This window comes from Tiliqua scincoides, chromosome 2 (assembly GCF_035046505.1).
Source record: "Tiliqua scincoides isolate rTilSci1 chromosome 2, rTilSci1.hap2, whole genome shotgun sequence".
Taxonomy (NCBI): domain Eukaryota; kingdom Metazoa; phylum Chordata; class Lepidosauria; order Squamata; family Scincidae; genus Tiliqua; species Tiliqua scincoides.
This window is the reverse complement of record NC_089822.1, coordinates 181,776,328-181,804,042: the sequence shown is the minus strand read 5'-3', so window position 1 is coordinate 181,804,042 and position 27,715 is coordinate 181,776,328. Positions and strand designations below refer to the sequence as shown.

General features: G+C 44.1%; 1 protein-coding gene across 1 annotated transcript in view; it reads left to right on the top strand.

Moving 5' to 3' along the window:
- The window catches only part of SH3RF2 (SH3 domain containing ring finger 2), an 80,861-nt gene that overhangs the window by 36,959 nt on the left and 16,187 nt on the right, over positions 1-27,715 (top strand). The window contains exons 2-4 of the mRNA XM_066617333.1: positions 2,993-3,262; positions 10,040-10,135; positions 12,560-12,886. Coding sequence (XP_066473430.1) covers positions 2,993-3,262; positions 10,040-10,135; positions 12,560-12,886 — 693 coding nt within the window. The remainder of the gene's footprint in view (positions 1-2,992; positions 3,263-10,039; positions 10,136-12,559; positions 12,887-27,715) is intronic.

Sequence of the window (27,715 nt, the reverse complement as noted above, 5' to 3'; positions counted from 1 at the left end):
TGTACAGAAAGGAAAGGAGCTGGTGGTGGACCAGGGTGAAAGCTGTACATTATGAATCAGATTCACTGCAGACAGTTCTGTACATATCCTTTAATCTTGTTGTTGTTTCATTTGACTTAGGTTGATTTCATTGTAACCACATGGTGACCACAAGGGCAGTGTAGAACATGCTTCACACAGAGGAAGAGGATGACTTACTCTCTGTAGCTTCTAAGGGCAGGACTTGAATCAATGGCTTGAAAGGGGTATAGATTTAGTCTTGACAGGAGAAAGAATGTCCTAACTGTAAGATCTGTCCAGTTCTGGAACAGTTTGCCCTGTACAGTAGTGGGCTCTCCCTCATTGTTGGTTTTCATGCAGAGATTGGATGGCCACCTGTCAGGGATGCTTTGGCCATTTGTGTTGAGCAGGGGTGACCTCCGTGGTCCCTTCCAATTTTAACATTCTGTAATTATGTGCTGAGTCAACAGGCCCCCTATACTGAAGAATTGGCTTTGGCCTTTGCCTTCCAATCTGTTTCTGTGTTCTCTTCCCAGCAGTAGCCAGGCATGGGGTGGATACAAGCAGGTCTGGGGTGCTTACAAGCACGGTATGAAAAACCCATTCTGATGGCTGAATTTGCCTAATTTTTAAATAGTCATACAGTGATGTATTGTGGGTAGAACGTTCCATCTAGCAGTCCCAACTTCGCAGCCAGTTTATATTTCAGTCAGCAATTTAATGTTCCATTTAGCTCGTCCTCTGTAAACCTGTCGGTGTAAAGCTGCACGTCCATTTGCTTTCATGAGGAATGTCAGAAGGGCTCAAATCCTGCCCAGTGTTTCCACCAGTCTGTATCATTAAGTCACTTCCTGGCACTTGCAAGCTCATTTTCTGATCTACTTGTTCTCTCTGCTTGATTCACGTGGAGTGTGTGTCGCATATTTGGAGCCACTGTGCATTGAACAGTACCTTTCTGCTTATCACTGCTATGCTTCTTCTGGAGAGGAAAAACTGCACGGCTGCTCTCAGATTGTAGTTGCAAAAGGAACAGTGAATCCAATGAAGGCCATGGGTTTGCTCCAGCAATCTAAATGATCTGGGTCTATTGTATGTTAAATTGAAAGTTTTGGAGTGAATAAAATAGGATTCGGGTCAGTAAAGTAGATATTTTAACCCAACAGTCACTTTACTTTGAAGATTGTGGCAAAAGGAAAAAAAAACTTGTTTAAAAAGAAGTTTTCTTGACTCTCCTGATTCCAGTAAAATTCTTCCCACACTGATTTTATATGGAGTAGCCCCTGATGAAATATCAAACCCAGCATGGTCCAAAACAGAAAATCCAGAAACTGATAAACAGGGATTCAAATCCACATTGAACAGGGACATTTTGATTGGTGGCCGTACATTTTGTTTTTCTGCCATTTGGCTAGCAGAAGAGCAGATTTGCAGAACACAGAACTGGCTTGGGTTCAAACGAAAAGGAGAGGTTGGAAAAATAAAGGACAAACCCAACCCTCTTGTACCGTGCCAATGACTTGTAGGCATTTCTCAGAAACGAGGGCAGATCTGGTTCACTCTGTCCTGCTTGGCAAGCATACAATTCTGCTTCAAGGTCAGCAGTACAAGCTGCTTCTATCATCATTGTGTTGTGTACTTTGCACTGTGTTCTTTGTGTAAGCACTACCATTGTCTTTGGGAATCAGGCCACTCAGGAAATGCCAGGATTCTGTTGCCCTGCTCCAGAAAACCCTTGTATAAATGCAAAGGTTTTACAAATGTTCCTGCACACAAGCTGCTTCCTTCATTTCAATGGAAGTAGGAACTCTGCAGGCTGGGGAAAGGAATGGAGGTGCCTCTCCAATCTCAGTTGTGTATAGGGACTGTCTCAGTTGTGTATAGGAGGCAACAGCAGCAGAATCTGCTATTGCGGGACATACCTCAGCTTCTATTAACCCCTTAACTTTCAATTACAAAAACTATTTTTAACTTTTGTTAGGTTAGAAGGGTTTGTCGATGTTTGATTTAGGACTTCTAGGAGCACACATTCTCTGTCCTACCCTGTGGTTCTTATTGCATATACATCTTTCTCTTAACTGTGCACTTACCTGTAAGCTCTATGCCTTTTTTATTTTAATCCCTTCTCTTTGCCCTTTGCAATCCTGTCCTTAGTTAAATTCTTGGAAAAATCAAATATGGAAAGTAAAAGATAGGATGGAAAATAAGGGCACAATCTAGTCAAAGTTCAACATGTCCCCTGGTTTCATTGAGAGACACAGAGAGAGTGCACAGATGTGTATGTTGTGTACTGCCTCTTTAAGAGGCATGCTTAGAAGGCCTCAGCATGAGAAGGCCATGTGAAAGAACCGGGGGATAGTTCCAGCTTTGCAGTAGAAGCTTCTGTGAATGGTTGATTTGTACTATCTCTTTGGGTGCCTGAATAGTCTTCAACCCAGATGGGCTGGAAACTAGACACAGTCCATACTGACAAGTTATACTTGGATCCCCCCCCCCCATTTATGATTATGCACAAGGTTTTTCTAATGAGTTTTAGCAAGGCATGCTGAGTTGAACTGAGATCTAAAGATGGCTGCTCTTCTCATACATTCCGTATTCACTAAAGCACTCCCTAATATTTACTTCTGCTTCTAAAGCTAAACAACAAGGTGTTTTAAACTGAAACAGTAAAAACCCAAACAAAACAATTTTGTTAAATTAAAGCTGGTATGAGACTCGCATTACATTTACGAGAGAGACTTCAATCCCACAAAACCACTTGAGAAGGATTTATGTTACTCATTGGTAGCAGTGGCATTAGATAGGGGTGTAAAATCAGTAATTACCAGTTCAGAACCTATCATTTTAAAGATGCTTGAGAACCTCAGACATTGTTTCAGCTTCCATGTTACTAGCTGTAATCTTGAAAACATAAATGGTTCCAAATCACACATTGTTCAATACTGTATCAGCTGATCATGAGCAAACTCACTTCTCTCATATCTTTCATTTGCAGGTTCCCCAAGCTAAAGCTTTGTATAGCTATAGAGGACACAACCCTGGAGAACTGAAGTTCAACAAAGGTGACATCATTATATTGCACCGCCAGCTGGATGAGAACTGGTACCTAGGAGAGATCAATGGGGTCAGCGGCGTTTTCCCAACAAACTCCGTGCAAGTGATCAAACAGTTGCCGCAGCCACTGCCCCTCTGCAGAGCACTTTATAACTTTGATCTGAAATCCAGGAATAAAAATGAAAAATCAGACTGCCTGACATTTCACAAGGTAAGTTTGGCATTCACGAGCCGAGGAGGGAGATCTCATTACAGCATGCTCAGTTACCTTGACAGTATTTCAGATGTTCTATCAGTGATTTATCATGGCCAGAATCTCTAGTCTCTATCAGGGATAAGTACTTGACACAACAGTGAATAGCAAAAGGTAATGGCAACTATGCTCATTGTGTCAATCACTGCCACTCATGGCAACTTTGGATGACTAAGGAGTAGGGCAGTGGTGGCCACCCCTTTTTACAAGTCTTCCACAAGTTCAATACACCATATGCATTTTAATGCATTCCATAGTATATACTGTATACACAGCCACGTGCACCTTGGAATAGTTTTTCTTCTAGGCTGCCAGGAACAGGGATCACTAGAGCACCACAGAGGTCAGCAGGAGTCCCATAGCCACACCCATAGACTCTACTGCTCCCATCTAGGTGTGTTACATGTTCCTGGTACCTGTACCACTTGGGAGGCTACTATTTACTGAGTCAGACTGTTGATCCATTCAGCTCAATACTGTATTTCGACATTGTCTGGCAGTAGCTCTCAAAAATATTTCTCTTCCCTGCCTGACAATGCTGGGAATTGAATCTGGGACCTTCTACTTACAAGTTATGTTCTCTACCACTGAGCTACAACCTCCTTACTATGGCTGTGCTGCAGGTTAGCTACCCATGGCTTAGGGACATCCTGCACATGAGCACCTATTACTTCACTGTCTGTGTTGATCCTACTATACTTCTGTTATCCCTCACTGTGTTAGCTTCACTTCCCATTGTGAAAACTTTCCTTCAAAGACCGCCGAACTTTGTATAGTCAATAGAAGGATGAGTGGTTCCCAAGTGGTTTAGCACCAGGACTCACCTAGCTTTATGAGACCAGGGGCGCAATCCTAGCTTGCCCTTGAGCTGGCCCAGATGGGTCACAAACGTGCCATAAAGCACGTTTGTGCCTCCTCTAGAGTCGGCTGGGCTGGCGCAGGAACGTGCACCAGCCCGCAGAGGCTGAATTCAGCCTCCACACTGACTCTGACAGGGAATCTTGCGTCGGCTGAGCTCCACCGATGCAAGGGTCTGGGGTGGGCAGGGAGGTGGCGGGAGGGAGGCATTCTCAGGTGTGGGGAGGGCAGATGGAGGGCAGTCCCAAGGGCAGATGGGGAGCAGGAGGCAGGGCTGGGACCCAGCAGATATTTCTTCCTGAGTTTTTTTTGTGGCCTGCATTCATTGGATTGGTACCATTCTGGTGGCATTACATTCCTCTCGGCCTACCTTCCAAAGTGAACTAAGGCAGGCTTGCCTACTCATGAGTAGTAGCTCCATTTTGGTTTTCATAGGGCTTAATACATTTTTGTCAGTCAGGTGGGTCAGTTTTGCAGTTTGCAATCTTAACCAGTTTCCCACACAACCAGCATTACCATTTGGTTAAAAGATGAGCTGATTTGCTACAGTGAAGTGTCCTGTCAGAAAATTAGCATGGAGCATCCAGCATGAAAACTCACTGGGTCCCCTTTCTTATGTGTGCTGTCAGTGATGACAGGACAATACGATAGTTCCTTTAAGGCCCAAATCCTAACCAACTTTCCAGCACTGGCATAGTTGTGCCAATGGGACGTGTGCTGCATCCTGCAATTGGGGGCAACTCACGGAGGCCTCCTCAAAGTAAGGGAATGTTTGTTTCCTTACCTAGGAGCTGCACTGCCCTTAAGTCAGTGCTGGAAAGTGGGTTAGGATCATGCCCTAAATGGGTGCAGCTCCCTCTGGAGAAAAAAAAACACTCTAGAAACATACTTATATCAATGTATCCCTATACTTGAGGCCTATACAATTCAAGCATAATCGCAGCTTTCACCTACTAGCCTCACCATCCTGTCACCTATTGCTGTATATTTGCTTCATCTGATACATTATGAAATTAGGACTGTAAATTCACATGTTGGGCTGTTGGAAAGCAAATTTCATAACCAGTGATAGTATCTTTATGCACAGATATCCATTACCCAGAACCTCGAACACTGGAAATGTCATTTTTCCAGGCAAGGTCTCATTTTGTTATAATGGAAAACGGTTTAGGATGATGTTAGAAGAGAGAATGAGAGCACAAGCAGGCTTCTGAGAAGCAGCCACTCCATTTTCTACATCACACTGCAGATATCCTAAACATATTTTGCATTACAAAATTATATTAACTTTTTGTAGTAAAAATCCTGCCACTTGCACTAAGCATAATGAACAAGGCTGCCATTCTTTCTTCTTAAGTATGTGCTCCTCAACGTCTGACAACATCTGACAAATGGTAAGAGATATACTTTGCCATGTAGGTAGCATAATGGATAGAAGACTGAGGGCACAATCCTACCTCACTCTGGAACAGGCAAGTCAAGAGGCTTGCGCTGTATCAAGCGCAGGATAGGGGCCCAAGGCAGCTCAGCCAGAGTTGAGAGGAAACTTTATCCCTTACTTCCGGGTAAGTTACCTTTGCCCCAATGGGTTTCCTCAGAATTGCGCCACCTCCTGAGGTGATACAAGTCCGAGAAGAGCGGAGCGGCTTCACGCTGCTCCAAACTCCCCGGGAATGAGGGTTGGGATCCAGCCTAAGTGCTGGATCCCATCCCCACCTCCCACCCACCCCCAGGGCCACCCACCACCTGCCCTCCCTCCGCCCAGGAACGCCTTAATCCTGCCTCCTCCCCGCCCCTCGGCGATGCAAGGCTCACCGAGGAAGCCAGCACAAAGGCTTGTGTCAGCCTCTGCAGGCCAGCGCACCTCTGAGCGCTGGCCAGGCTTCCTCCCAAGGAGGCTCAAACGTGACTTAAGACATGTTTGCAGCCCTCCTGGGCCGGCGCAAGGGACTTGCACTGGCCCATGGGCGCCTCAGGATTTCGCCCTGAGTTATAAATCAGAACTTCCCTAGTTTGCATCTCACCTCTGCCATAAACTTGGTATGTAGCTGCAGGCCCTTTTCTCACAGCCTCTGCAAACCAGTTACAACATGGGAGTTAATAATCCTTACTTACCTTACAGGGTTGTTGTAAGGAGTACTGCCCAGTAATACATGTGAAGCACTTTGCACTCAGAAAGTAGTGCCATACCAATGGCAAGTATTATTCTTAAATAAGCAACTGGCTCATAGCATAATAATATTGACCAAGCCTTGAGCTTTCAGGTATATGATTGCAACATGGCAAACTGAGTGATGAGGCCAAAGCGCACTTTAAGAATGCTTCCCAACACCCAGTTGAGTATAGGATGGGCTCGGGGGAGGCTGTAGAGGAATGGCTCAGATATAAAAGAGCCAGTTGTCATCTCAACCTAGAATGAAGAGAAATTCACTGAGGCATGTTCTGCTACTCTGCTGCTAGAAGGTAACTCTGTCCTTGAATGGCTGGATGAACTGGACATTGATATTTGATCTAGTTTAATTGTTGTATAAGTCCATGTATTATATGCCATAGGATGGATGGATAAATAAATAAATAAATAAATGCTACTCATTTGGTCAGTGTCAACGCTTGTAAAAGTGGCTTCCCATGTCACTGATAGTAGCACAGGAGAAGGGGCCATTGTTCAGGGAGCTGTATGCATTGCCTCAATTTCATGCCATCTGCTTTTGTTTTGTTCTCCTTTTTATTTTCTCTATTTGTCCTCATTTTGGTGCTTTCTCATTCTATTTATTTGCTATTGGAGTAGATAAAGCTCCTCTCCACTTCCGCAGCAGTTAACAAACCTGGCATTTACTGTTTTGCATAAAACAGGCAGACACCATTTCGGCAAGGGGAGAATAAATATATTCTCATACTTGTAGCTGATGATGACAGAACACCTTTGCAGGTTAGGGGTAGGCAAGTTAACAATTGCTTTACTAATTCCTTTTGAAAGCTCCAAAGAGTAAGTAGCCTTCTTTTCTCATACCCACCTATAGCAGGATATCCCTGCAGAACTCACTCTTGTCACCCTTAGGAGTTTCGTCCCAGCCCTGTGAACTGGATTCAGGTGCAATTCCATTCACACTTTTCAAATGGATGCTCCTGTGACTGATCCTCCTGCAGGGTATGAAAGAAAAACAAGGTTCTATGAAGTTCAGAATTTCATGAGTCAGGCTATGTCTTGACTGGGACTGTGATGAAAACAACTTCCAAACATCCTTGCAAAATAGTAGTTAAACAGATCCTGTTTTTCAGTATGTATCTATTGCCCAAGGTACTCTCCCACATAAACATATGTGACACAGAATTTTGGGGGTAGAAATTAGGGCTATTTTTTGGTTTGTTTTTGTTTTTTAAGTGAAACAGCAATTGGTAAATGCAGCAGAGTCCTGCCCATGGCACACCACCCTCTGGTGCAGGAAAAGAGCTACCTGCCAAAGCCCACCTTTGGGCATAACCATCCTGTCTTCAAACTTAGGGTCAACTTGCGGCTCTGCCAGCTTCATCACTGCCAGCCTCTGTGTAAAGGGGTCAAGGAAGCTGAATTGCTCTGCCTGCCTCAAGCAGGGCAGCCTGTAAGGTTGGTGTCACAATTCAAGCCTGAGGGTTTACCAACCTGCATCCCCAAGCTGGGAAGCCTCTGGAGACCAAAGCTGGTTCCCCTCCCTCCCCCAAACTCTTGCTTGCCTAAGGGCAGACACCGGATCCTCCACCCACTGTCTTTTCAAGTAAATCAAAGCAAGAATAAAAAGGTAAACTAGTTAAAATGTTGAAAACAATATAGCCAGTGAAACTTGAGAGCAGAAAAGCAGAAGACTTAGCAGCAACAGAAATGCCAATGGTATAACAGCAGGTAAAATCAATAAAATCAACAACAGAAATCAACAATTGCCCACAGTGAGATATAAGAAGACTAGAGAGAGATATAAGACCAGATCTCATTGTCTGTACAGGTCACTTCCTGGTTCACGCTGAAAAACTGTTTTGAAATTTCTCCTTGGACAGAAATGAGAACTGCCCATAAAAAAATGGGAGAAAATCAATTTTTCATGGCTGTGTTTGGACACCTAAGTGTTCTTTCCCCCTCCCCAAAGAAAAAGTAGAAACAAAGACAGGAATTTCTACTCTATCACAGGTTTTATTCTTAATTAGACCTATGGGGCCCATTGAGAATAATAGCCAGGAGTCATTTTTAGTTTTTGTTGGAATTTGTACTGTGGACCAAATCCTACCCAATTTTCCAGCTCTGGTGCAGCCATGCCAATGGGACATGAGCTGCATCCGGTGGTGGTGGGGGGGGTCAATCATGGAGGCCTCTTCCAGATAAGGGAAAGTTTGTTTCCTTTCCTCAAGGCTGCATTGCGGCTGCACCAGCACTGGGAAGTCGGATAGGATTGGCCCTGTGTCTTTCTAGCCTTGTAAAATATCTTTTTATCAGCTCCCAAAGGCCAAGCTAAAGAGTCAAATGTCTACCAGGCATGGAAAAGTTAATAACTATGAGGCCAGGTGGACTTCCTGTGATAGAATTCTAGAAAGTTGGCACTATAATTGAAATGATCCTCTCTTCTGAGGCCACCAACAAGACGGAGGATCACAGAACAGATCTTCAGATGTTAAGCAAGGGTAATGGAGAAAGATATATGAGAGATTGTTCTTAACAATACTCAGATCCCAGAAGGTACCCAGTGGCAACCTCATAAAAGGTCAGTCAAGACTGTTTCTTTTTCCCCATAGAGTGCATGCCCTTTCATGTGTCTTCCAGAAAAACTCTGTCTTCATTAATAAGAGACTGGGTAGAATTTTATATGGTGGTCCAAGAATTTCTTATTTTATCCTTCCTTCATACTTTGCTTTTGCTCTTCCAATCTTGCTTTTTCAGACTGTTTTACTTTTTTATTATTCACTGGCTCTTCTTTAGCACTGTGAGCATCCATAACCTGCCCACTTGTGGCACATCAGGATTCTTGAACATAATTGTGATGTGCAGAGTTCATCCAAACTGTCCCTCTACACATTACCAACCCTGTTTTAAGAGTAATGTTTTGCCCTATACTTACAGTGATCTGCCCCAACTATCTTAGCTAAGCTGAAGGATAGAAATCGAATCAAAAATAAATGTACACTTGCAAGAATCTAAGGAGCACTTTGAATCCTAAACAATGTAGAGGAATGTGTCATACATTTCATGTTCTCACCATGTGGCAGCTAACACAGCTGTATTACAGGACTCATGTGGAGTCCTGAATCCCCAACCATGTTTTGGAAGCAGGTTATGGGACATGAATCTGAGAGCCACATTCAGTTAAACCTGGGTCATATCAAGCATAGGTGTCAAAAAACTTAAATAATTACAGTATTTGACCAAATTTTGTTAAGCAGGTACTGGGCTGAGATTGTCCTCAATATGGTTTTATTACACTTTCGCTGGGCCAAAATAGTTTTGCAAAATGCAGGTGTGCCTTTCATTGCAACTCATGCATTTTGGTGGTCAAAACAGTGATGGTAGTTGTTGAATTAACTCCCTATTCAGTTCTATAGATTTGTTCAACAGGAGCAGAAAAACCTGAAGGGCATTTAAAAAGAACAAGACAGAGTTAAGTGCAAAATTACATGAAACCTTGAAAAGGGAAGAGAGAGACTAATAAATCCCGCACAGAAAAAGTGAGCAAGTGCCTCCCAGTGTTTAAGCGTCTTAACCTGACAAATGTCATTGTATGTTGCATTATTTCATGTTTTAATGGTGTAAAAGCCAGGGTTACCATGGTTCATCTCTTGCAATAATAGAGAAGATAAACCCATCTGTTATCTCTCAAGCACCGGCAAGAATGTTGGTAACCATCTATTACCTTTCAGGGGGACATAATCACTGTAATCAGCCAAGTGGATGAGAACTGGGCAGAGGGCAAACTGGGTGACAAAACTGGAATTTTCCCCATCTTGTTTGTGGAGGTAAGAGCAATGTATTGAGCACATGCAAAGCACTGACCTGTCAACACTTGTATTTGCACCATTTCATCTCAGAAATGGGCTTTCTAAGCAGTAAGAAGTGATGGAATTACAAGGTTAGCGTGGGGAGGAGGGAGCTTTCAAATTTCAGTTTCACAATTGGCTTGTGATTCGGTTTGTTGAAGAAGGGAAGTTAGAGGGACTAGTTGAGTTTCCCCATCCCCATAGCTAAATGCTGGGACAAGCACTGCATACAATGCTGAGACATAGTGCTAAAAGACAGAACTGTGACTTTGCTGATTGGAAACTCACCTTTGGTGCAAATTTGTCAGGAGGGTTTAGGCAAGCCACTCTCTCTCAGCCTCAGCTCCCCAGCTGCAAGATGACAGTAACAGTGCTTGCTTACCTTACAAATTGTAAAGATTTTATCGAAATAATATATGCAATGCCCTATGCTAATGTTAAGTAGTATTTATGAGTGGAAGCCAACTTTGAAAACCAGAATAATGCTTTATCTCTTGTGCATATATAACCATCACTCCCAGATTGGCCTTTTCAGCCACACTAGACGCTGTGCCAGAACCACCTTTCAGAGCGCGATACCATAGTCTTTCGAGACTGAAGGTTGCCAATACAATACAAATATATAACCAGGGATGTCAAGGGGGTGCTGTCACCCAGTGCAGAGCTCACCAGCCTGAAAGTTTGGTGATGTGATGACATCATCTTGTCACTGTCAGGTTGCTGAGGCTCCAGGTTGCTGGAAGGAGGAAGACGCATAGGCGGAGGGAGGAAGCTACTAGAAGGAGGAAACTGTCAAAAGCACTGCTGGGGGAGGGAGAGGAGGATGCGTGTGTGGGTGTGTATTGGCTCTGGCCATAGTGAGCGTCTCTGACACTCCTGCCAGGCTGGCATGGCAGGAGCAGGAACAATGCTGGCACCCTCTTTACACCCTCAAGGCTTACAGCTACTTTAACCCTCCCAGTGCCGGCTTGTCATTATGGACAACAAGAGGAATCTCGAAGATACTGCAAATGCTAGATTTGGAAAGTGAAAACTAACAGTGCAATCTTACGTGTGTCTACTCAGAAGTAAGCCCCACTGAGTCTAATAGTACTTATTCCTGGGTAAGTGTGTCTAGGATTGCACCTTCAGGCCAGGATAAGGCAATGCTGCACTTTGATCATCCCCAGCCCTGCAGAGCTCTGGTAATTCTGGTGTGCTATTTAAGTTCTCTAAAGCCAACCTGGAAAGGAGTCCAAATGTAGATGATGCTGATTCACATGTGGGTTAAAGAATACTGAAAAAAATAGCAGCCTGGCTTTTCAGATGCCTTGGGGCATAATCTTGTGAATACTACAAATCTAAATCACAGCTCATCATGTCCTGCAAACAGAGTGACGTCAGGTTGGACCTATGAGCACTGCTCCAGTTAGCCATATGGCCACACAGGTCAAAGCCCTGGGAAGGCGAGCTTCTTGCAGCTTAGAGCTCAGCATTCCTGAAGTCCAGCAATGATGTGTGACATCATCACAATATGTCCGGAAATGCTGCAGGGCTCCAGCACAGCATCTGAAGGGGTTTGCGCACTGTTGTGAACCCTTTAGAGGGATTATTGTCTATAAGAGGACTCACCCAGCAGTTGTGGACCTGGCCCCTGTGCTGCCCAGGGGCACAGGATTGCAAAATGCCACCAACCCCAGAGAGGAAACTTACCTCTGTTATGGAGTCTTGCGCGATATCCAGTGGCCCTCTGAAATCCTTCTGAGGCCTCTGAAGGGCTGTTAAACAGTATTTACAGTTTTTTGAAAACAGGAGTACTGTTTAACAGCCCACTGGACGCCTCAGAAAGTTTTTGGAGGGCCAGTGAACACAGCGTGGGGCCTCCCCAACCTTTGGAAGGGCTCTGGAGGGTGGGCAAAGGTGGCAGCGGTGCTGCAGCAGCGGGTGCAGTGGTGCTGTCTCCACAGGCCCCACAGGTGTGGCACCTTGGGCTTTTGTGCCCCCTGGTCCCAACACTGTCCAGGACCACCACTCTCACCCAGTTGGGAACACCCCTGAATGCCACATATGGGTGGCAGTGGTACTACTCCGTGTACCAGCAGGTGGCATGGTAGGCCCACAGCAGGATTTTGTCCCATAGCTGCAGCAATCTAGTACCAGCACTGCTTCCAAAGCTTCTGAAAATTAGGTTGAACCAGGGCATGGCAAGCCACAACTGCAGTGCATCAGCATTTCCAAGTCCAGTTCACCATGTCAGCTCCCCCATCACTAACATTAAAAGTCTTCTCATGTTGACAACAGGGTACAGCTTACATGTGAGCAATCCTGAAGATACCAGATCAAATTATTCTTGGAGTTTGGGACCGTAGAATCTTTGAGCTTCAGTAACAACAAATCCACGTCTGCCTTTTTTTTTCTTTCTAGCCAAATGCAACAGCACAGCAACTTCTACAAACAAGTAAAAGTTACTCATCTTCCCAGCTGAAATATGCTTCACCTTTGCGAAAATCCTTGCCCAGAGCCAAAGGCATGGAGTTGCCCACTTTCTGCAAAGGTCCTGACTCTAGGAGGAAGAGCATGAAACAATTCTCTATCACAACTGCCTTAAATACACTCAATAGGATGGTCCATTCACCCACAGGGCGGCAGACTCTAGAAATCAGCTCGCCTGTGCTCATCAGCTCCAGCAACCCTTCTGTAGCTCTCCACAACAATGAGAAGATAGACTTCCCATACAGCACTCCTGTTCAGGTAAATCCAAATTCCTTTTTTGGTGTTTCTTGTAAGACTGAAAGCATTAAGCAAACAGGAAGCTTAAGAGGAGACACTGCACAGACACATTTTTGCTAGGTAAGCAAGTCGTGGCTTGAAAAGCCAACCTTGCTTGCCACAGATGCATTTCCTAGGAAGATTTAACTCTGGCTTCTAAAGATTTGTATCTGTTGTGGTAAAAACTCTTGTGCTAGGATTTAAAGGAGCTACGGCAGTCTCACTGGGCCCAGGATGTAGTTGTTCATTTGTACACAGTTTTTATTTCTCACAAAGCTGATATTTGTTTTTTTATTTATAATGTGTGAATTTCTTTCCACCTCCACGTCCTCAGGGCAATTAATGTGAAGGCCATAAAAACAGAGTTAACAAACATAGAGCAAAGTCCTAACCCCTTATGTCAGTGCTTTCCAGCACTGGCGTAGCGGTGCCAATGGGGCATGTGCTGCATCCTGCAGTTGGGTGTCACTCACGGAGGCCTCAGAGCTGCACTGCCCTTATGTCAGTGCTGGAAAGCACTGACATAAGGGGTTAGAATTGCGCCCATAGTCTGACTTTAAAGGGGGAGAGAAAGAGACCCTTAACTGGTATACAAAGGTCTTAAGGCCTCAAAGAACAGCATTCCAAAGGGGCCACCAAAATGGCTCTACTTACTGGCTCTTATCTGAGTGATCTTATCTGAGTAAATGGTATAATGGAAATCAGGGCCTTATGTGATAACCTGGCATGGGGAGAAGTGTCTGTTTTAGAAGTGACTTCTCCAATTTTCAGAGGATGGCGGCTTTAGTCTTCATGACTGTGTTTATCAATAGATTTTCCAGTGCTGGCCCAGGCATGTCAGAAAGGAAGGGGAATCATAGAGGATGTTCCCTGGCAAGCACATGGGAAAAAAGAGCTGATTCAGCTTCTTTTGAATCAGGGCCCAACAAAGAGCCCTGGTGGCAACAGTCTAGCAGCCTCCATCACATCATTTTTTTAGCTTGAATCCCAAACTACCAGAAAGTACCTTCCACCCACAAACTGAATCACCTGTTTTGACTAGTGACTCTAGGGTTACTGTCGCCAACCACACTCACCCCCTGCTCAAGAACATATTTAGTAACAGCTTGCCTGTAGAAAAAAGGACAGAGGAGGGAAAGTGGGGGGGGGGGAGATGAGAAAGGGCAAGGAAAGGCTACAAGCCTTTACTTGTATGCAAGGATTGATGCTCTATTGAAAAGAAGGAAAGGCCCGGAATCAGTCATCACCCCAAACAGGTGATGTCAAAGCTAATCTGTCAAAGCTAATCTTGAAAACCATATTTTAGAGGATTATATGCATGGATGCAGTCAAGCACATGCTAAATTCATGGTAAATTGAAGCAACTGAGTTTAATTTTCAGGGGTGATGTTGAACTAAATCTAATACCTTCTAACTGAATATTTTTATGCAAACAGACTATCCCAGAGGTTGTTGAATTTCCTTTCTTAGGCCACAATCCTAACCAACTTTCCAGCACTGACATAAGGGCAATGCAACTCCGAGGCAAGGGAACAAACATTGCCTTACCTTGAGGAGGCCTCCATGACTGCCCCCTGACTGCAGGATGCAGCACATGCCCCACTGGCATAGCTATGCCAGTGCTGCGAAGTTGGTTAGGATTGCACCCTTAGACATCTTTAAATATAAAGCTGAATAGATAACATGTTACCAAGGCTGTCCTGTGTTAGGTTGTACCAGATGATCCATTTGAGTTCCTTCCAACTCTGAATCTAGCACCAGATCAATGGGTGGAACTCACTATCAAGGGAAAAAAAACTTGTTTCCTGCATTGAGTTGACTGGCCTTGAGCTCCTCTAGAACTGGCTCAGCCTGTTGTGTGCCTTAGTTTACTTCAACCTGGAGGTTAGCTGACAAAGAACAGGACTATTAAGCATTCTTAAAGCCTCTAGAGCAAGAATAATAAAGATTAAAGACTCAATTTAAAACATGTGTGTCAGACAAAGGTGGGGAGGGAAGAGAGATAAATCACTAGTATTAACAATGCCCATAAGGCAATGCACATCCTTTAAGTGCCACACATTTTTGCTCCCATTGAAATTGAAAGTTTTGCCTCATGAGTCACTCAGGCCACCAATGATTTATACAGGAGGAGCTGAAATTAAAGATGAACAAGCTTCATTCATTTGTGCTCTTATTTGTTACTTGTCAAGACTAGAAAAGCAGAATTCGAGAATAAAAAGGATTGAGATTTGAAATGAGATATTCTGCTATGTCCTGAAATACATGTTTTGCATTTACCCCAAATAAAAGGAGATTCTATGGCAGCCTTACAGGGTCAATTATCTTGTAACGTGAAAAGCATGGAGACTTGAGAGATATTTCTGTAATATTTGTTTATTTACATATAGAAAGGCTGAGGAGGGGTTAGGGTTAGTAGAATTTCAGTATCCACGGGTTGTCTTGGAACAGACCCTCCACAGATACTGAGGGCCCACTGTACACTGGAACTGTATACCAGTTTATTAACTGCTGTGACTTCCACCAAAGCAGTGCAGGAATTATAGTTTGGCCAAGGCACTGAGAATTCTATTACAGATTCCTAGCTCCATTCACAGAACTAGTTTCCAGTTTCCCATAGAGAAATAGGTCCAGTTCAGATGTTCCAGCCTGTTGCACCCATCATGCTAGGATGGAATGGACATACACATCCCACTCCCTTCACAGTGCACCATTCTGCTCTGTATAACCACATGGGAGTGGACTTTTCAAGGCACCTGTAACCACCCAATTTAAATATTACTTAAATGTAGTATTTCAGTACATATGATGGGCAATTCAGATCATGCAGATTGGAACAATGCAGCAGGAGAAGGGAGAGGATCTGAGCATTCATGCCCCTTATTGCATGGTTGGTAAGACCAGTTAACCTTATTAGCCAAACTGGCCCTGCAGGATTATTAAACCAGTTTTAGTGCGCGACATCTATCATTTTCAGATCTGCCCTACAGCAAGATGGAGGTAGAGTTCAGCCATTCTGAACTAAAATCTTCAGGGGACAATTCTGTTTAATCTATCCCTCATGTTCTTACCAGTATCTACCTACTATCTAACTTCTGTAGAGCTCTTGTAAAAGACAACTGTGTGTTTACAAATAGCATTCCTTTGTTAAACAACCATTGGTATTAGAGGCTTCTTATATATATAATTTAGTAAGAATTTTTCTTACTTCTATTCAGGTCTAAACTAAAACATTAATAAAAATGACCAGAACGAAAATTACAAACGTTTACGTCAGCAGAAATATTCTCATCATCACATCACCACCAATTACTTCCATGTCAGCACAATCAGGGGAGGTGATGCCCGGGTCTTGTGGCCCCTGTAGTTTTTAAATTTGGACCACCCTCCTATAGATATATGGGTTGCTAATAAGATCATGCACAAAGCAGGACGATAGTGACGTTGACATTGTACAGTATGGGCTGGCACACGTAAGAGGATTACACATTTCACGAGACTCTGTAATTATATAGCTGGAGGTGCATGCTGACTCAAACTTTGGCCAGCAAGATTTACCCATTTGGATAATGTATGTTAATTAAAAATATTTACTTCTTACAAGGAAGAAGGGTGATGGAACAGGAAGCCACTTCTTTTGTCGCAGAGTCATTTCTGGCCATACAGATATAAAATGAAATGATAACCAGAAAGCCGCTCTAGCAAATCCATGCACTTTAAAGAACAGCAGTGGTCTGTGCCAGGGACCAGCCTCCTGCTGTTTATAGCAGATCAACCTGAGTGGTGCTCTAGCAGGAACAGAGAATAAATGAATGCAGGTCCTACCTTCCCACCTACATCATTCTCAGCTGGATACTTTTGCACTTCCCAGTGATCCATTTGAAAGTCCTTGTTATTTTCTTCTGTGCCTGAATGACAGCTCTTGGCACCGTCAGCCATGAAATAATAATGGAAAAAATTAATGGCAGGTGAAGTTTTTCAAACTAAAACATTTCTCTGAGCTGGCCCAAGGTATAATATTTTATCATATAAAGGCCTAGTAACATCAGAAATAGTATTCAGATTGTAAGTTGGTCGGTTTTTGAGTGGGGTTTTCAGATCCTACTCAGATCTTGAGCTTCTCAGGTCTCTTGAGCTTTTAACCATTCCATAGCATACAGAAATTTAACACATGCAGCTCCATGTTGGGAAAAACATCCATTGATGAACCTCTCCACAGGAACTGTGTCAGAAAATAAGGTAACAACCCTGTAAGGAAAAAAAATCTGTGAAACATTTTTGGCACATGAGGTGTGCCTAAGTGCTTGCTCAGAATTCCAGTTCCCTGAGAGGTTAATCAGGAAGCTGACCTCTTGGAGGCATCCAAGAGGTGTTTTAGCCTTGGATGAATTCCTAGCTTTTGGGTGTGGACTTGGCAAGTTGTTTTGTCCTCTGGTGAGCAGTGAGCCTGTCAGTTTCTTCAAAGGATAGCTTGAGATTGACCACATCTTCATGTCAGCTTCAAGGAATGGGTTCATTTGGCTTCTCTGAGAGGTTAGTTGCTTATTCTTTAACCCATTGTTGATTGTAACCTGTACCCTATGCTTTTTTTGTGTGTAAAAGGGGCAGGGATTATTACGACCTTTTTCTGTAAGAAGTAAAAAAAAAGTCATTATTTTAAGTGAAAAGAGCACAGTAGGAAACAGCTTTCAAAGCTTTGCTTTAGTTTTGAAAGCATTTGCAGCTCTTAGCCTAGACCCTGAAAAGTGAAGGTTGATCAGCATCTGTCCATTCGTGTAAAGGAACCACAAGGGGCTTCAAGAGTCCATTGAGATGGTTACTGCTGGAGGTTACTGTTAGTTATGGTTACTGCTCATTATGAATATTGCCAGACTATGCAATCACTTGTTCAACAGGCTTGGCAGTAAACAATGACTTTTGCCCCCACCATGGGTGACATCCAGGATAACACTTCCATGAATGGAAGCCTACTCTGTAAACACAGGTTCCCTCTAAGAGACCAGGAGTGTTCCACTCATACAGAGGGTCCCTTCCACTCATTTCTGACTTCTGCTTGTCAAGAGGAGATGCCATATTCTGGGTAATCTCACCACCCACTACCCATCAATAACCTTTGCACTGCCTTGTTATTTTCATCAATATCATTTGGATGTCATTGGTTCATAACAAAAATTGAAGCCATGTGGGTGAGTGAGTGGGGGACACACACACACCATATTTTCACTTTGCTGCATTTTGGAAATATGATAGGGGCATGAGGGCCAAACTAGATATTATGAGGAAAACATGAAACATCCTTCACAATAGTAATGTGAGGTCTGCAGGGGCATATTTGCAGAGGGAAATGTGCAAGCTGCAAGGATTACTCAATCTTACAAATCTGCCAATTCTCCCCTTTAAATGCTCCCCCCTCCAGAACCTTCTGAGGGTATTTTCCCCAGCTGGACTCTGAAATGTGCCCAGCTGTGGGGAAAATGGCCTTGGAGAGGGCATCTGCAGTGAAGATTCAGCAGACCTAGCAGAGAATTAAGCATCCTCCTTCCTGTTGGCTGATCCTGCCCTGTAAGTGACCCCACCCTCACATTTGCTGTTTATCTAAGCAAATGTGAGGTTTGGACCACATGTTTACCAAGGTAACATTTAGGAGGTGGGCATTTGGAAAGGCACTTTGCAAACCTGGATGCAGCACCTCCTGCTGTATTTTCTGGGCAAAAAGCTTATGAGCAACTGGCAACCACACACAAATGGACACACATACTTCAAGAAAACTTATCATACTTCATGATAAGTTGGTCATCTCATGTGCTCATGGAACACATACAACCCAGGTAGCATCTAATGATGTTCCATTTACAGATTTCAAGCTCTAGCTCACCACATTCCAATGCTGTATTTCGGCCATTAAAAATATCCCAAATAACATGAACAAAAAATAGATAATATGTGAGTGAAAGCAATTTGCATTCACTGTGTTTATACAGATTGTGATAATTTCAGTTAAGGAAAAAAATTAAGTTCACTCCTACCCTTTTCTTAGGAACTTGTTTTAACCTGCATCACAAAATATGACACCCATCTGTCTCCCATTCCAACCCAATGTCTTCCGTGCTTTTGTCAAGTACATACCGCCAATCCTAGAGGAGGTCCCCATGATGCCTTTGTCTTCATTCACTGCAGAACTGATGTTTCCAGTAGTTGGACTTGTATAACATCTTTTTGTGTATCCAGAGCAGAAGATTCTGTTGAAACCAATAGACAATTCACATGAATACCAATATTTAAAGCATCTTTAGCCCTGGTGGGTAATTTTGCTTTAGTGAATAGCAGCTGAATTGGACGTTCTCCCCCCACTAGCTCCACTGACCAGGACCATTGAAGGGTAGCTTTAACCTTTAATGTACACTGTTGTTCTAATCCAGCTACTATTTACCCAGGGTGGGGAGAGACCTCCCATTGGCATCAATTCAGGGTCTATTCAATAAAAGATACAGATTATCTGCCAACAAGCATGTGGATCCTATGTATGCTCACGCATATCTAATTTATGTCTTAAACCTCAGTGTATTTACTTGAAACTACTGTGACAATATTGGGACATCCTTTAAGGTGGGACATTGAATGTTATCTGATATAAAATTCTGCACAGAAGGAATCTGGCAAAGCATAGTTAACTACAGTGCCAGCACTTGCATCTTTTATCATTGTCATCCTGTTAAAATACTATTGCTAAGTTTCAGCTTTCATTCAACGTACAGTGAATAACATTCTGGCTTTCATGGTTGCTGAGAAATTCATGAAAAGTGACAATGGAAAACATCAGTGTGGTTTCAGTCCCATTGTTATAATCTGAAACTGGTGCTTCCGAGAAGGGGGAGGGGTTAACTCGTAATTTCTTAATCTTTGGCTTTGGCAATCCTTCTGTTTAATTAACACCAGCTGTGACTCCATTATCTCTGCCTTTGGCTCAAGAATCCCAAGGGTGCTCTCTTGAAGACAACCATTTGTTTTCTGATTAGAATTCTCCACACACTTCAGCCAGCTGTCACATCTCTTCCCCCAGCTGTACCAGGCAAAGGAGGCAGATGAATCTACTGTGAAATCATCACTTGACACCCAGATACAAACTGTCTCAAAGGATTGTTCAAATATTCTCCCATCCTGATAAGCACAGCCCAGTTAGTCATTTATAACAAAGCCACCTGGTTACAACCAAGACCATCTACTGTAGTATAATTTGCCACACACTATGGTCTTGGTGAATATCAGAATTTAGAAAGCCTTAATCATACTGGTGCTGCTCCTAACCACTGATGTGGTATTTCTCACATGCAGATGAGGAGGTAAAATCTTAAGCCACTTCTTGCATTGCAATCCTCAATACATATACTCAGCTCAGTAGGACTTATTTTCCAGTAAGTGTGCATAGGATTGCACCCTAAATGCATTTTCACAAAGTGTATAGCCCAATTCTATACATGCTTATTCTGAAGCAAGTTCCACTGACTTATTTCTGGGATCCTGTACCTAGGCTCACAGCCTTATAGTGGTTTTGCCTCTTTGAAATGCAAACAGGAAGCATACATTGACCAGATGCTCATTCGCATGACAAATGCCTCTTCTGTGCACTCTTATCTGGCATTAACAAGTATCACACATTCATATTATAAATAGCACAAGAGAGGCTCAAGCAAATCTCATGTGCAAAAGCATCCTTTCTTCTTGCAGCCTGGGGTTTTGTAGGCAAAAATCCACTTCATTTGATGTATCATCTTGCAGCTGTAGAAGCAGATTCTCCCCTGCCAATGCTGATGTAGCATTATGCTTGTCTTTAAGGTGCCACAGGGCTCTTTATCTTCTTTGCTGCAACTGACTACAGAGCACTTTACAAGACTTATGGATACCCAGGACAAAATACACACATACTATGGGAATTACAAATGCTGTACATCTATATAGATTTCACAACAATAACAAAACACATAAAAGGGGCCTGAAACTGTTCCAGGTGTTCTCCTGTCCAAGTGTTAATACACAAGGGCTGGCTCTCCCAATCCTTGAGGTGGCATGCCAAATTCCTGCTTCTTATTCGGGGTGCTCCAGCTGTTTCTCCTTGGATTCCAAAAGGAAAAACAAAATGAAGTAGAAGAGGAATTGTGGAGCATAGGAGGAGAGTAGTTGTGTTCTTCAACCTTGGTGTCGGGACCCCAATGGGCTCATGAAACCTCAGTTGTGGGGTGACAGGAATGAAAAAGGTTGAAGACCACTGACCTAGAACACCACCAGGGAAAAGGGGAGGGATCTGGTGTACCCCTAAGGTACCAGGAGATTGTGTCCCAGTCCTGCTCAGGTTCTTAGCAATTGTGCTAAAATAGCTTTCACTAGTGTCAGGCTTCATGGTAACTTTTTCAGCTCTCTTCAGTAAGAATATTTGGTTACAGTGAACAGTACTGGGAGGTTATAACAGGGGTGGGAAGTGGGGGGCAAAAAGGGCAGGGAGTGGGGCAGATAGGTTCCCAGGAGGGGGGTGGGACCAACGATTGGTCCCCTGTATGTATGTATGTATGTATGTATGTATTTGGTCATGGCACAAAAAAGGTTAAAGACCACTGGTCTGGAGCATCAAGAAGCTGCAGCTCATCAGTCTCCTGCATATTTTCTCTTCTGCTCTGTTCTCCCCCTTTTCAAATCCAGGGGGCAGGAGACATGGAAAACAGGAGGAGTGGACAGATGCAGATGGACATTGGGTGCCCTACCTCAGTTGGCCTTATGCTGTTGGTCACACCCAGCCCTACTTATCTACAACAAGATTGCTGCATGGTGTGCATTCAGACCATGTTCTGGGTCACCTCGCATATATTTCAAAAGAAAAAACCATGATTTATACATACTGTATAGTATTTGATTTGATACGTACGTATTTCCTAATAGCACCCTGAACCCGAGTCCTAAACATCTAAATATCTTGCCCTAATAATAACTCAGCACACACACACATGCACCTTGAGCAAAACTGAGACTGTACACCCTTTAATTACAGTATAATTGAATGGGCCTGTAGAACACAATGATAGAAAAAAAGGGGGGTCTCGGTAATTCAGCTTGGTCTCAGCTACCCTCTTTGAGTTTTCAATCTGTTTTCCACAGGACTGCAGAAATCCATGGTTTTACTAAAAGGGGGTGAATTAAGTAGAAAATAGACTCAGAACAAAGGGAGTGGATGACAGTGTTAACGTCCTCCTGAATACTGTGTAATCATCCCCTCAGCAATGTGTATATGGGAGATGTCCAAAACAGCTATCCTCCCTCAGTGGATTGGAGAGTCAGGCAAACTCCACATACAGATAGGTGAGGCTGTCATTTCGATCCCTGTGTGTTGGAACTGTGTACTTTGCCCCAGGGTGCCACACCTCAAGAGATGAAGCTTTGCTCCTGTAAATGACAGAAACTACCCAAGTCAGCAACACCTACAAGTCTTTTTGCTCCCACTGCTGTTTTTTGTGTGGCAGCTGCTCACCTCTGCTCTGAAATCAGCTGCTTTGGAAACTATTCCAGAGTGGAATTTTCTTTTCTCTTGAGGCAGAGGCCTAGTTTCATTGTCCTATATAAATGGAGGAGGCAGCAGAGACAAAATAAGTTTAGCTTGCTGAAAGGAACAAAAGCATTTGGACTAACAGCTGACTTTAGGTATTTGGGCTAACAGAGGATGGGGAAATCCCCAAGAAAACCTTAGAAGTGTGGGAAGTAGGAGTAAGTCAAGAAAATTATTATTTACTGACAAGAAGGAATTACTGTGATTAGACTGCACTTAACCTCAAAGGAAGGCATATCCTCCAATGCTGTACAGATGAAAACACACCTAAGGACACTCCTGTGTGTGAGGCTATGGGTGGAGGCTGGAAGCCCAACGGTAAGGCCAACACAAGCAAGAGGGCCAAACTACATGTTGCACAGAATGCATTATTAAAAGGCATGTTCAAGACTGAAAATGACAGAGCAGTCCTTTGCTTACCCTAGAAGTGAGAAGTATTTAGTGGGGCTTACTCCCCAGTAATTGTGCAGATAATTGCAGCAGGAGCATCTCAAAGTAGCCCCAAAGGGATAAACAAGAGCAGACATTTCTCCAATGAAACTGAGCTTCCTTAGTACACATGGCTCCACAAAGCCCTGGCAAATGGACTGTCCCTGAACATTTCTAAATCATGCTGTTGTTCAACTGGCAATCAAAATGTAGACATCTTTGTTCAAGGTTGCACATCTGTCCTGGGAATTATGGCTTAGATCCAAGGTGTTCTCCTGCTAGCAGAACGGCTCTTCCACTCAACAGTGGGATACTTCCAATTTAGCAGAAAGACATTTCATGACATAAGCAACCCCAGCTCTATGGACATTACTTTGCCCAAGCTCTTGCCAAGATCTGCTTTTGAAATGCTAGAATTTCTGTGCTAAAACCTGTATCTTCCTTATTCGTGTTGATTCTTGTACTGTAATGCAACCCCCAATACCAAGTCATTCTTTTCCCCACCATTCATAGTTGTTGTTTTTTTAATCTAACCCATGATAGATAATGGTTGAACATTTTGTCACTAGATTCTATCACTATTGTGATTCTTCCCCCAATAGCACATCCATTGTGACTATGCATACTTTGTGAAATATGGCTGGGCATGTGTTGCAGGGGCCTATTGAAATTTAGTGTAGTGTGTGATTATTACTGTTGGGTAGTGCCTGTCTCCCATCTCTAGACTGTAGTTCTTCTCCTTTTGCTTTGACTATGACAGGTTTTAACCTGCTTCAAAGGATAGGGTTTAGAAAAGAAAGAGAAGGCATTCCATTGTTGGACCACTCAAGCCACACCCATTGTTTCAAAAAGAGGATGGGCACCAGGAAGTGACCCTTTCCTCCTGCCATTTTGTGGCAATGATGACAATTGGAAAGAAAAGAAGCCACAAGGCCAATAGAATGGAACGTTCTTCACAATTCCTGAACAATTCAAACACCCCTGAAATTACTCATGTAACTCTTGCTGGCTGGTTCAGAGAAGTCCCTTAGGGTGCAATCCTAACCAACTTTCCAGCACTGACTTATCCACACTGCAGCCCCCAAGGTAAGGTAACAAACATGCCCTTAGCTTGAGGAGACCCCCTTGACTACCTCCCCACTGCAGGATGCAGTGCACACCACATTGGCACAGTTATGTCAGTGCTGGAAAGTTGGTTAGGATTGTGCCCTTAAAGGTTGCTGAATACAAAGGGAGTGCAAGCTGCTTAATACTTGGCTTGCTGTATGTGCGAGGACAATGTAATATGAGAATTGCAGTCTCACACTCTGTTACGTGACTCAGGCAGAAGGGAAATAGTAGAATTTGTGATTGAATAATAAGCACTTGCTTCAAATGGCAGTGAGGACTAAATGCACTAGCATGATAATTAAAGCACATTTTCTGAGAAGATGGGAGGCAAAGGGCCAAACTGCTTTGGCAAATGTGAAAGAGAGGGGGGGCGGGGAATGCATGCAGAGTATTTACTTTGGTATCCTGGCCAAATTCCACTGTAATTGCTTGATTATTTTTCCTGCTGATAAGAAATTCTTAAGTATTTTCCATTAGTGGCACTCTGTCTTTGCTTCCCCTTCTGAATGCAGTTCAGCTGATACAGCGTGACTCCCATGGTCTCCCCCACTGTTACAATAGGTGGTGTTGACGTAATGTGAACCTAAGGTTACTGCAAAGTGCTGTGCCATTACCAAGTGGCATAACACACTACACTGTAAAATGAACTGGAACATACCAACTTCGTGGGTGTCAGGACAGAATTGATGTGGAGGAAAAGCATATTGGAAGGAAGGAAGGAAGATAATAGATGAAACAATATTATGCTTGTGAACCATGTATGCTTCCAGCCTCGCTACTTTTATTCATAAGAGCTTGCTCACAAAGGTAGCCATGTTCATATTGGCAAGGGGGGGGGGGAAGTCACTATAACAGGAATGTGCATAAATCTTTCCACTGTTACAATTTTTATCATGGAACTAATCTGCATGTACACTCCCTTGACTAAAAATTCTAATATCAAGCAGGGCCTTTACATGACCGCTGTTTCTATGCTTAATAGTGAGGACAATCTGCCTGGAGTTAAAGTTGGACACATTTAAGCTTCTTGGTGGAAAAGAGACTCTTCTACACCAGAGTTCAACCACTTATTTATTATGACTTTTGCAGTTCGCTTTTAGACCCTCTGCAGGCCCTCTGCTCCCCCCCCCCCAGTGTCATCCGAAGGGGGCTATTTCTACATTATATGGCACAGGTAGGGTAGGACATAGCTGAGCTCCCAGGGCAGAGAAGACAAATAAGGTGCTGCTGAGAGGGTTTATTCTCAAGGGAATTACAGTTACCCATCATGGGGAATGCTCCAAGTCCACTAGTACACCTCTAAGGCCCCTGGTTCACTGCCAGGTTCTCCAGAATTCAGGTTTTTGGGAACTTCTTCATGGATAGGACAGGAAAAGAGATGTCCTTTTCCCCAGTTCCCCTGCCTCCTTGGACTTGTCCCTGGCTCTGAGAGTCTGCATCCACCCTACAGAGAGGGGGGAGTTCTGGGGCCTTCCTCAGGCTCCTGCCTATGAGTGTCAGCCCCCAAACCTCAGGCTACCAAAGGCTAAGATGTTCCCTTCCCCAGAGGCTTCCCTTCCCTCTCCCACTGGAGAGGCTGGTCTTTCTCTTTTTCCTCCCCCCCCCCCCCCCGTGTCTTGGCTTTTTATCTGCTCCCCTTTTCCTTGCTCTTCTTTCCCCTCTCTTGGCTCTTCCTCTTGCCACCTCTTTTCTCCTCCCAGTCTGTTTCTCCTTCCCCCTTTGAGGCTTTCCTGTTCTCTTTCCTCCTTCCTATGCATTTTTCTCCCCTCCTTTCCTGTCCCGCCTCCTTCTTGCCTCTCCCCCTAGTTCTTGCCCTTCCCTCCTTTTGCCTTCCCTGCCTGTGCTCTTCCCCCTCTTTCTCTAGATCACTAACAGCTGCTCAGCTGTCTGCATCCTTCCAGTGGGTGACACTGAGCAATGACATAACCACTCTGCCATGCATCAGACTGCAGCCAGTTCCAAGGACTCCCCACACCTGTGCTAAGGTTTGGGCAGGGCAATGGCATCCACACCTTCTGAATGATACAAAATAGATGAGGCATTCACAAATGGAGGTGTGTATAATGTGATGTATGTCCATTTTGGTGTGTCCATTTCCCCTTCACTCTCTCATATGTTTACTCATTCAATATACACTTATTCACCATGCCACACTTCTCCTGTAAGAACATAAGAGCCCTGCTGGATCAGGCCAAACGGCCATCTAGTCCAGTTTCCTATATCTCACAGTGGCCCACCAAATGCTTCAGGGAGTACACAAGACAAGACACAACCTGCATCCTGGTGCCCTCCCCTGCATCACACATTCTGAGGTAACCTGCTTCTAAAATTAGGAGCTAGCACATACATATCATGACTTGTAACCCATGACAGACTTTTCTTCCAGAAATCTGTCCAATCTTCTCTTAAAGGGGCATCTCGGCAAGATGCCATCACTGCTTCCTGTGGCAAGGAGTTCCACAGAATAATTACACCCTGGGTAAAGAAATATTTTCTTTTTTCTGTCCTAACTCTCCCAACACCCAATTTTAGTGGATGTCCCCTGGCTCTGGTATTATGTGAAAGGGAAAAGAGCATCTCTCTATTCATTCTATCCATCCCCTGCATAATTTTGTATGTCTCAATCCTCAGGTGTCTCTTTTCTAGACTGAGGAGTCCCAAACACTGTAGCCTTTCCTCGTAAGGGAGATGCCCCAACCCAGTAATCATTTTGGTTGCCCTCTTCTGCATCTTTTCCATTTCCACTATATCCTTTTTGAGATGTGGCAACCAGAACTGGACGCAGTACTCCAGGTGTGGCCTTACCATCAATTTGTACAATGGCATTATAATATTAGCCATCTTATTCTCAATGCCTTTCCTAATGATCTCAAACATGGAATTAGCCTTCACGGCAGCCGCACATTGGGTCGACACTTTCATCAAGCTGTCCACTAGCACCCCAAGATTTCTCCTGATCTGTCACTGTAGGGGCCCACCCCTGGAGGGACCTGGAGCAGGCTTGTTCCACCCCCAGGGCGGCCTCAGATTGGCTGGAGGGGGAGGGGGGTTTCCAGCACCCTTGTCCTCTTCCCTAGCAGAGCTGCCAAACCTGGCCTAGGAGCTGTTAACCTCACAACTCCCTACTTCACACTGCCTGCCTCTCATCCCTGGCCTCCCTGTTTTATGGAGCAAGCCCACCCCCTTTGGCCCCTCCCCTTCCTCCAGGTGGGGCAGAAAAGGCTTTTCCTGTTCCTAGCTTGTTTACTGCAATGTTCCTTGTTTGCCCTGCCAGCCCCCTCTGGCTGGTTGGGGTGAGCCAACCTTCTTTGCCCCCTTCAAGGGTAGGGAAGCCTCCCCACCCTGGGCATCGGGTGCCTGCTCTAGGGTAAGTCGGGGGTCAGGGCATCTGGGAGAGGCCCTGACAGTCACAGACAACTCAGAACCCATTAGCCTATATGTGAAGTTTTGATTCTTTGCCCCAGTGTTCATGACTGTACATTTACTTACATTGAAATGCATCTGCCATTTTGTTGCCCCTTCTGCCAGCTTGGAGAGATCCTTCTGGAGCTCTTCACAATCTCTTCTGGTCTTCACCACTCAGAAAACTTTAGTGTCATCTGCACACTTGGCCACCTTGCTGCTTAACCCTGTCTCCAGGTTGTTTATGAGCAGATTGAAAAGCACCAGTCCCAGGACAGATA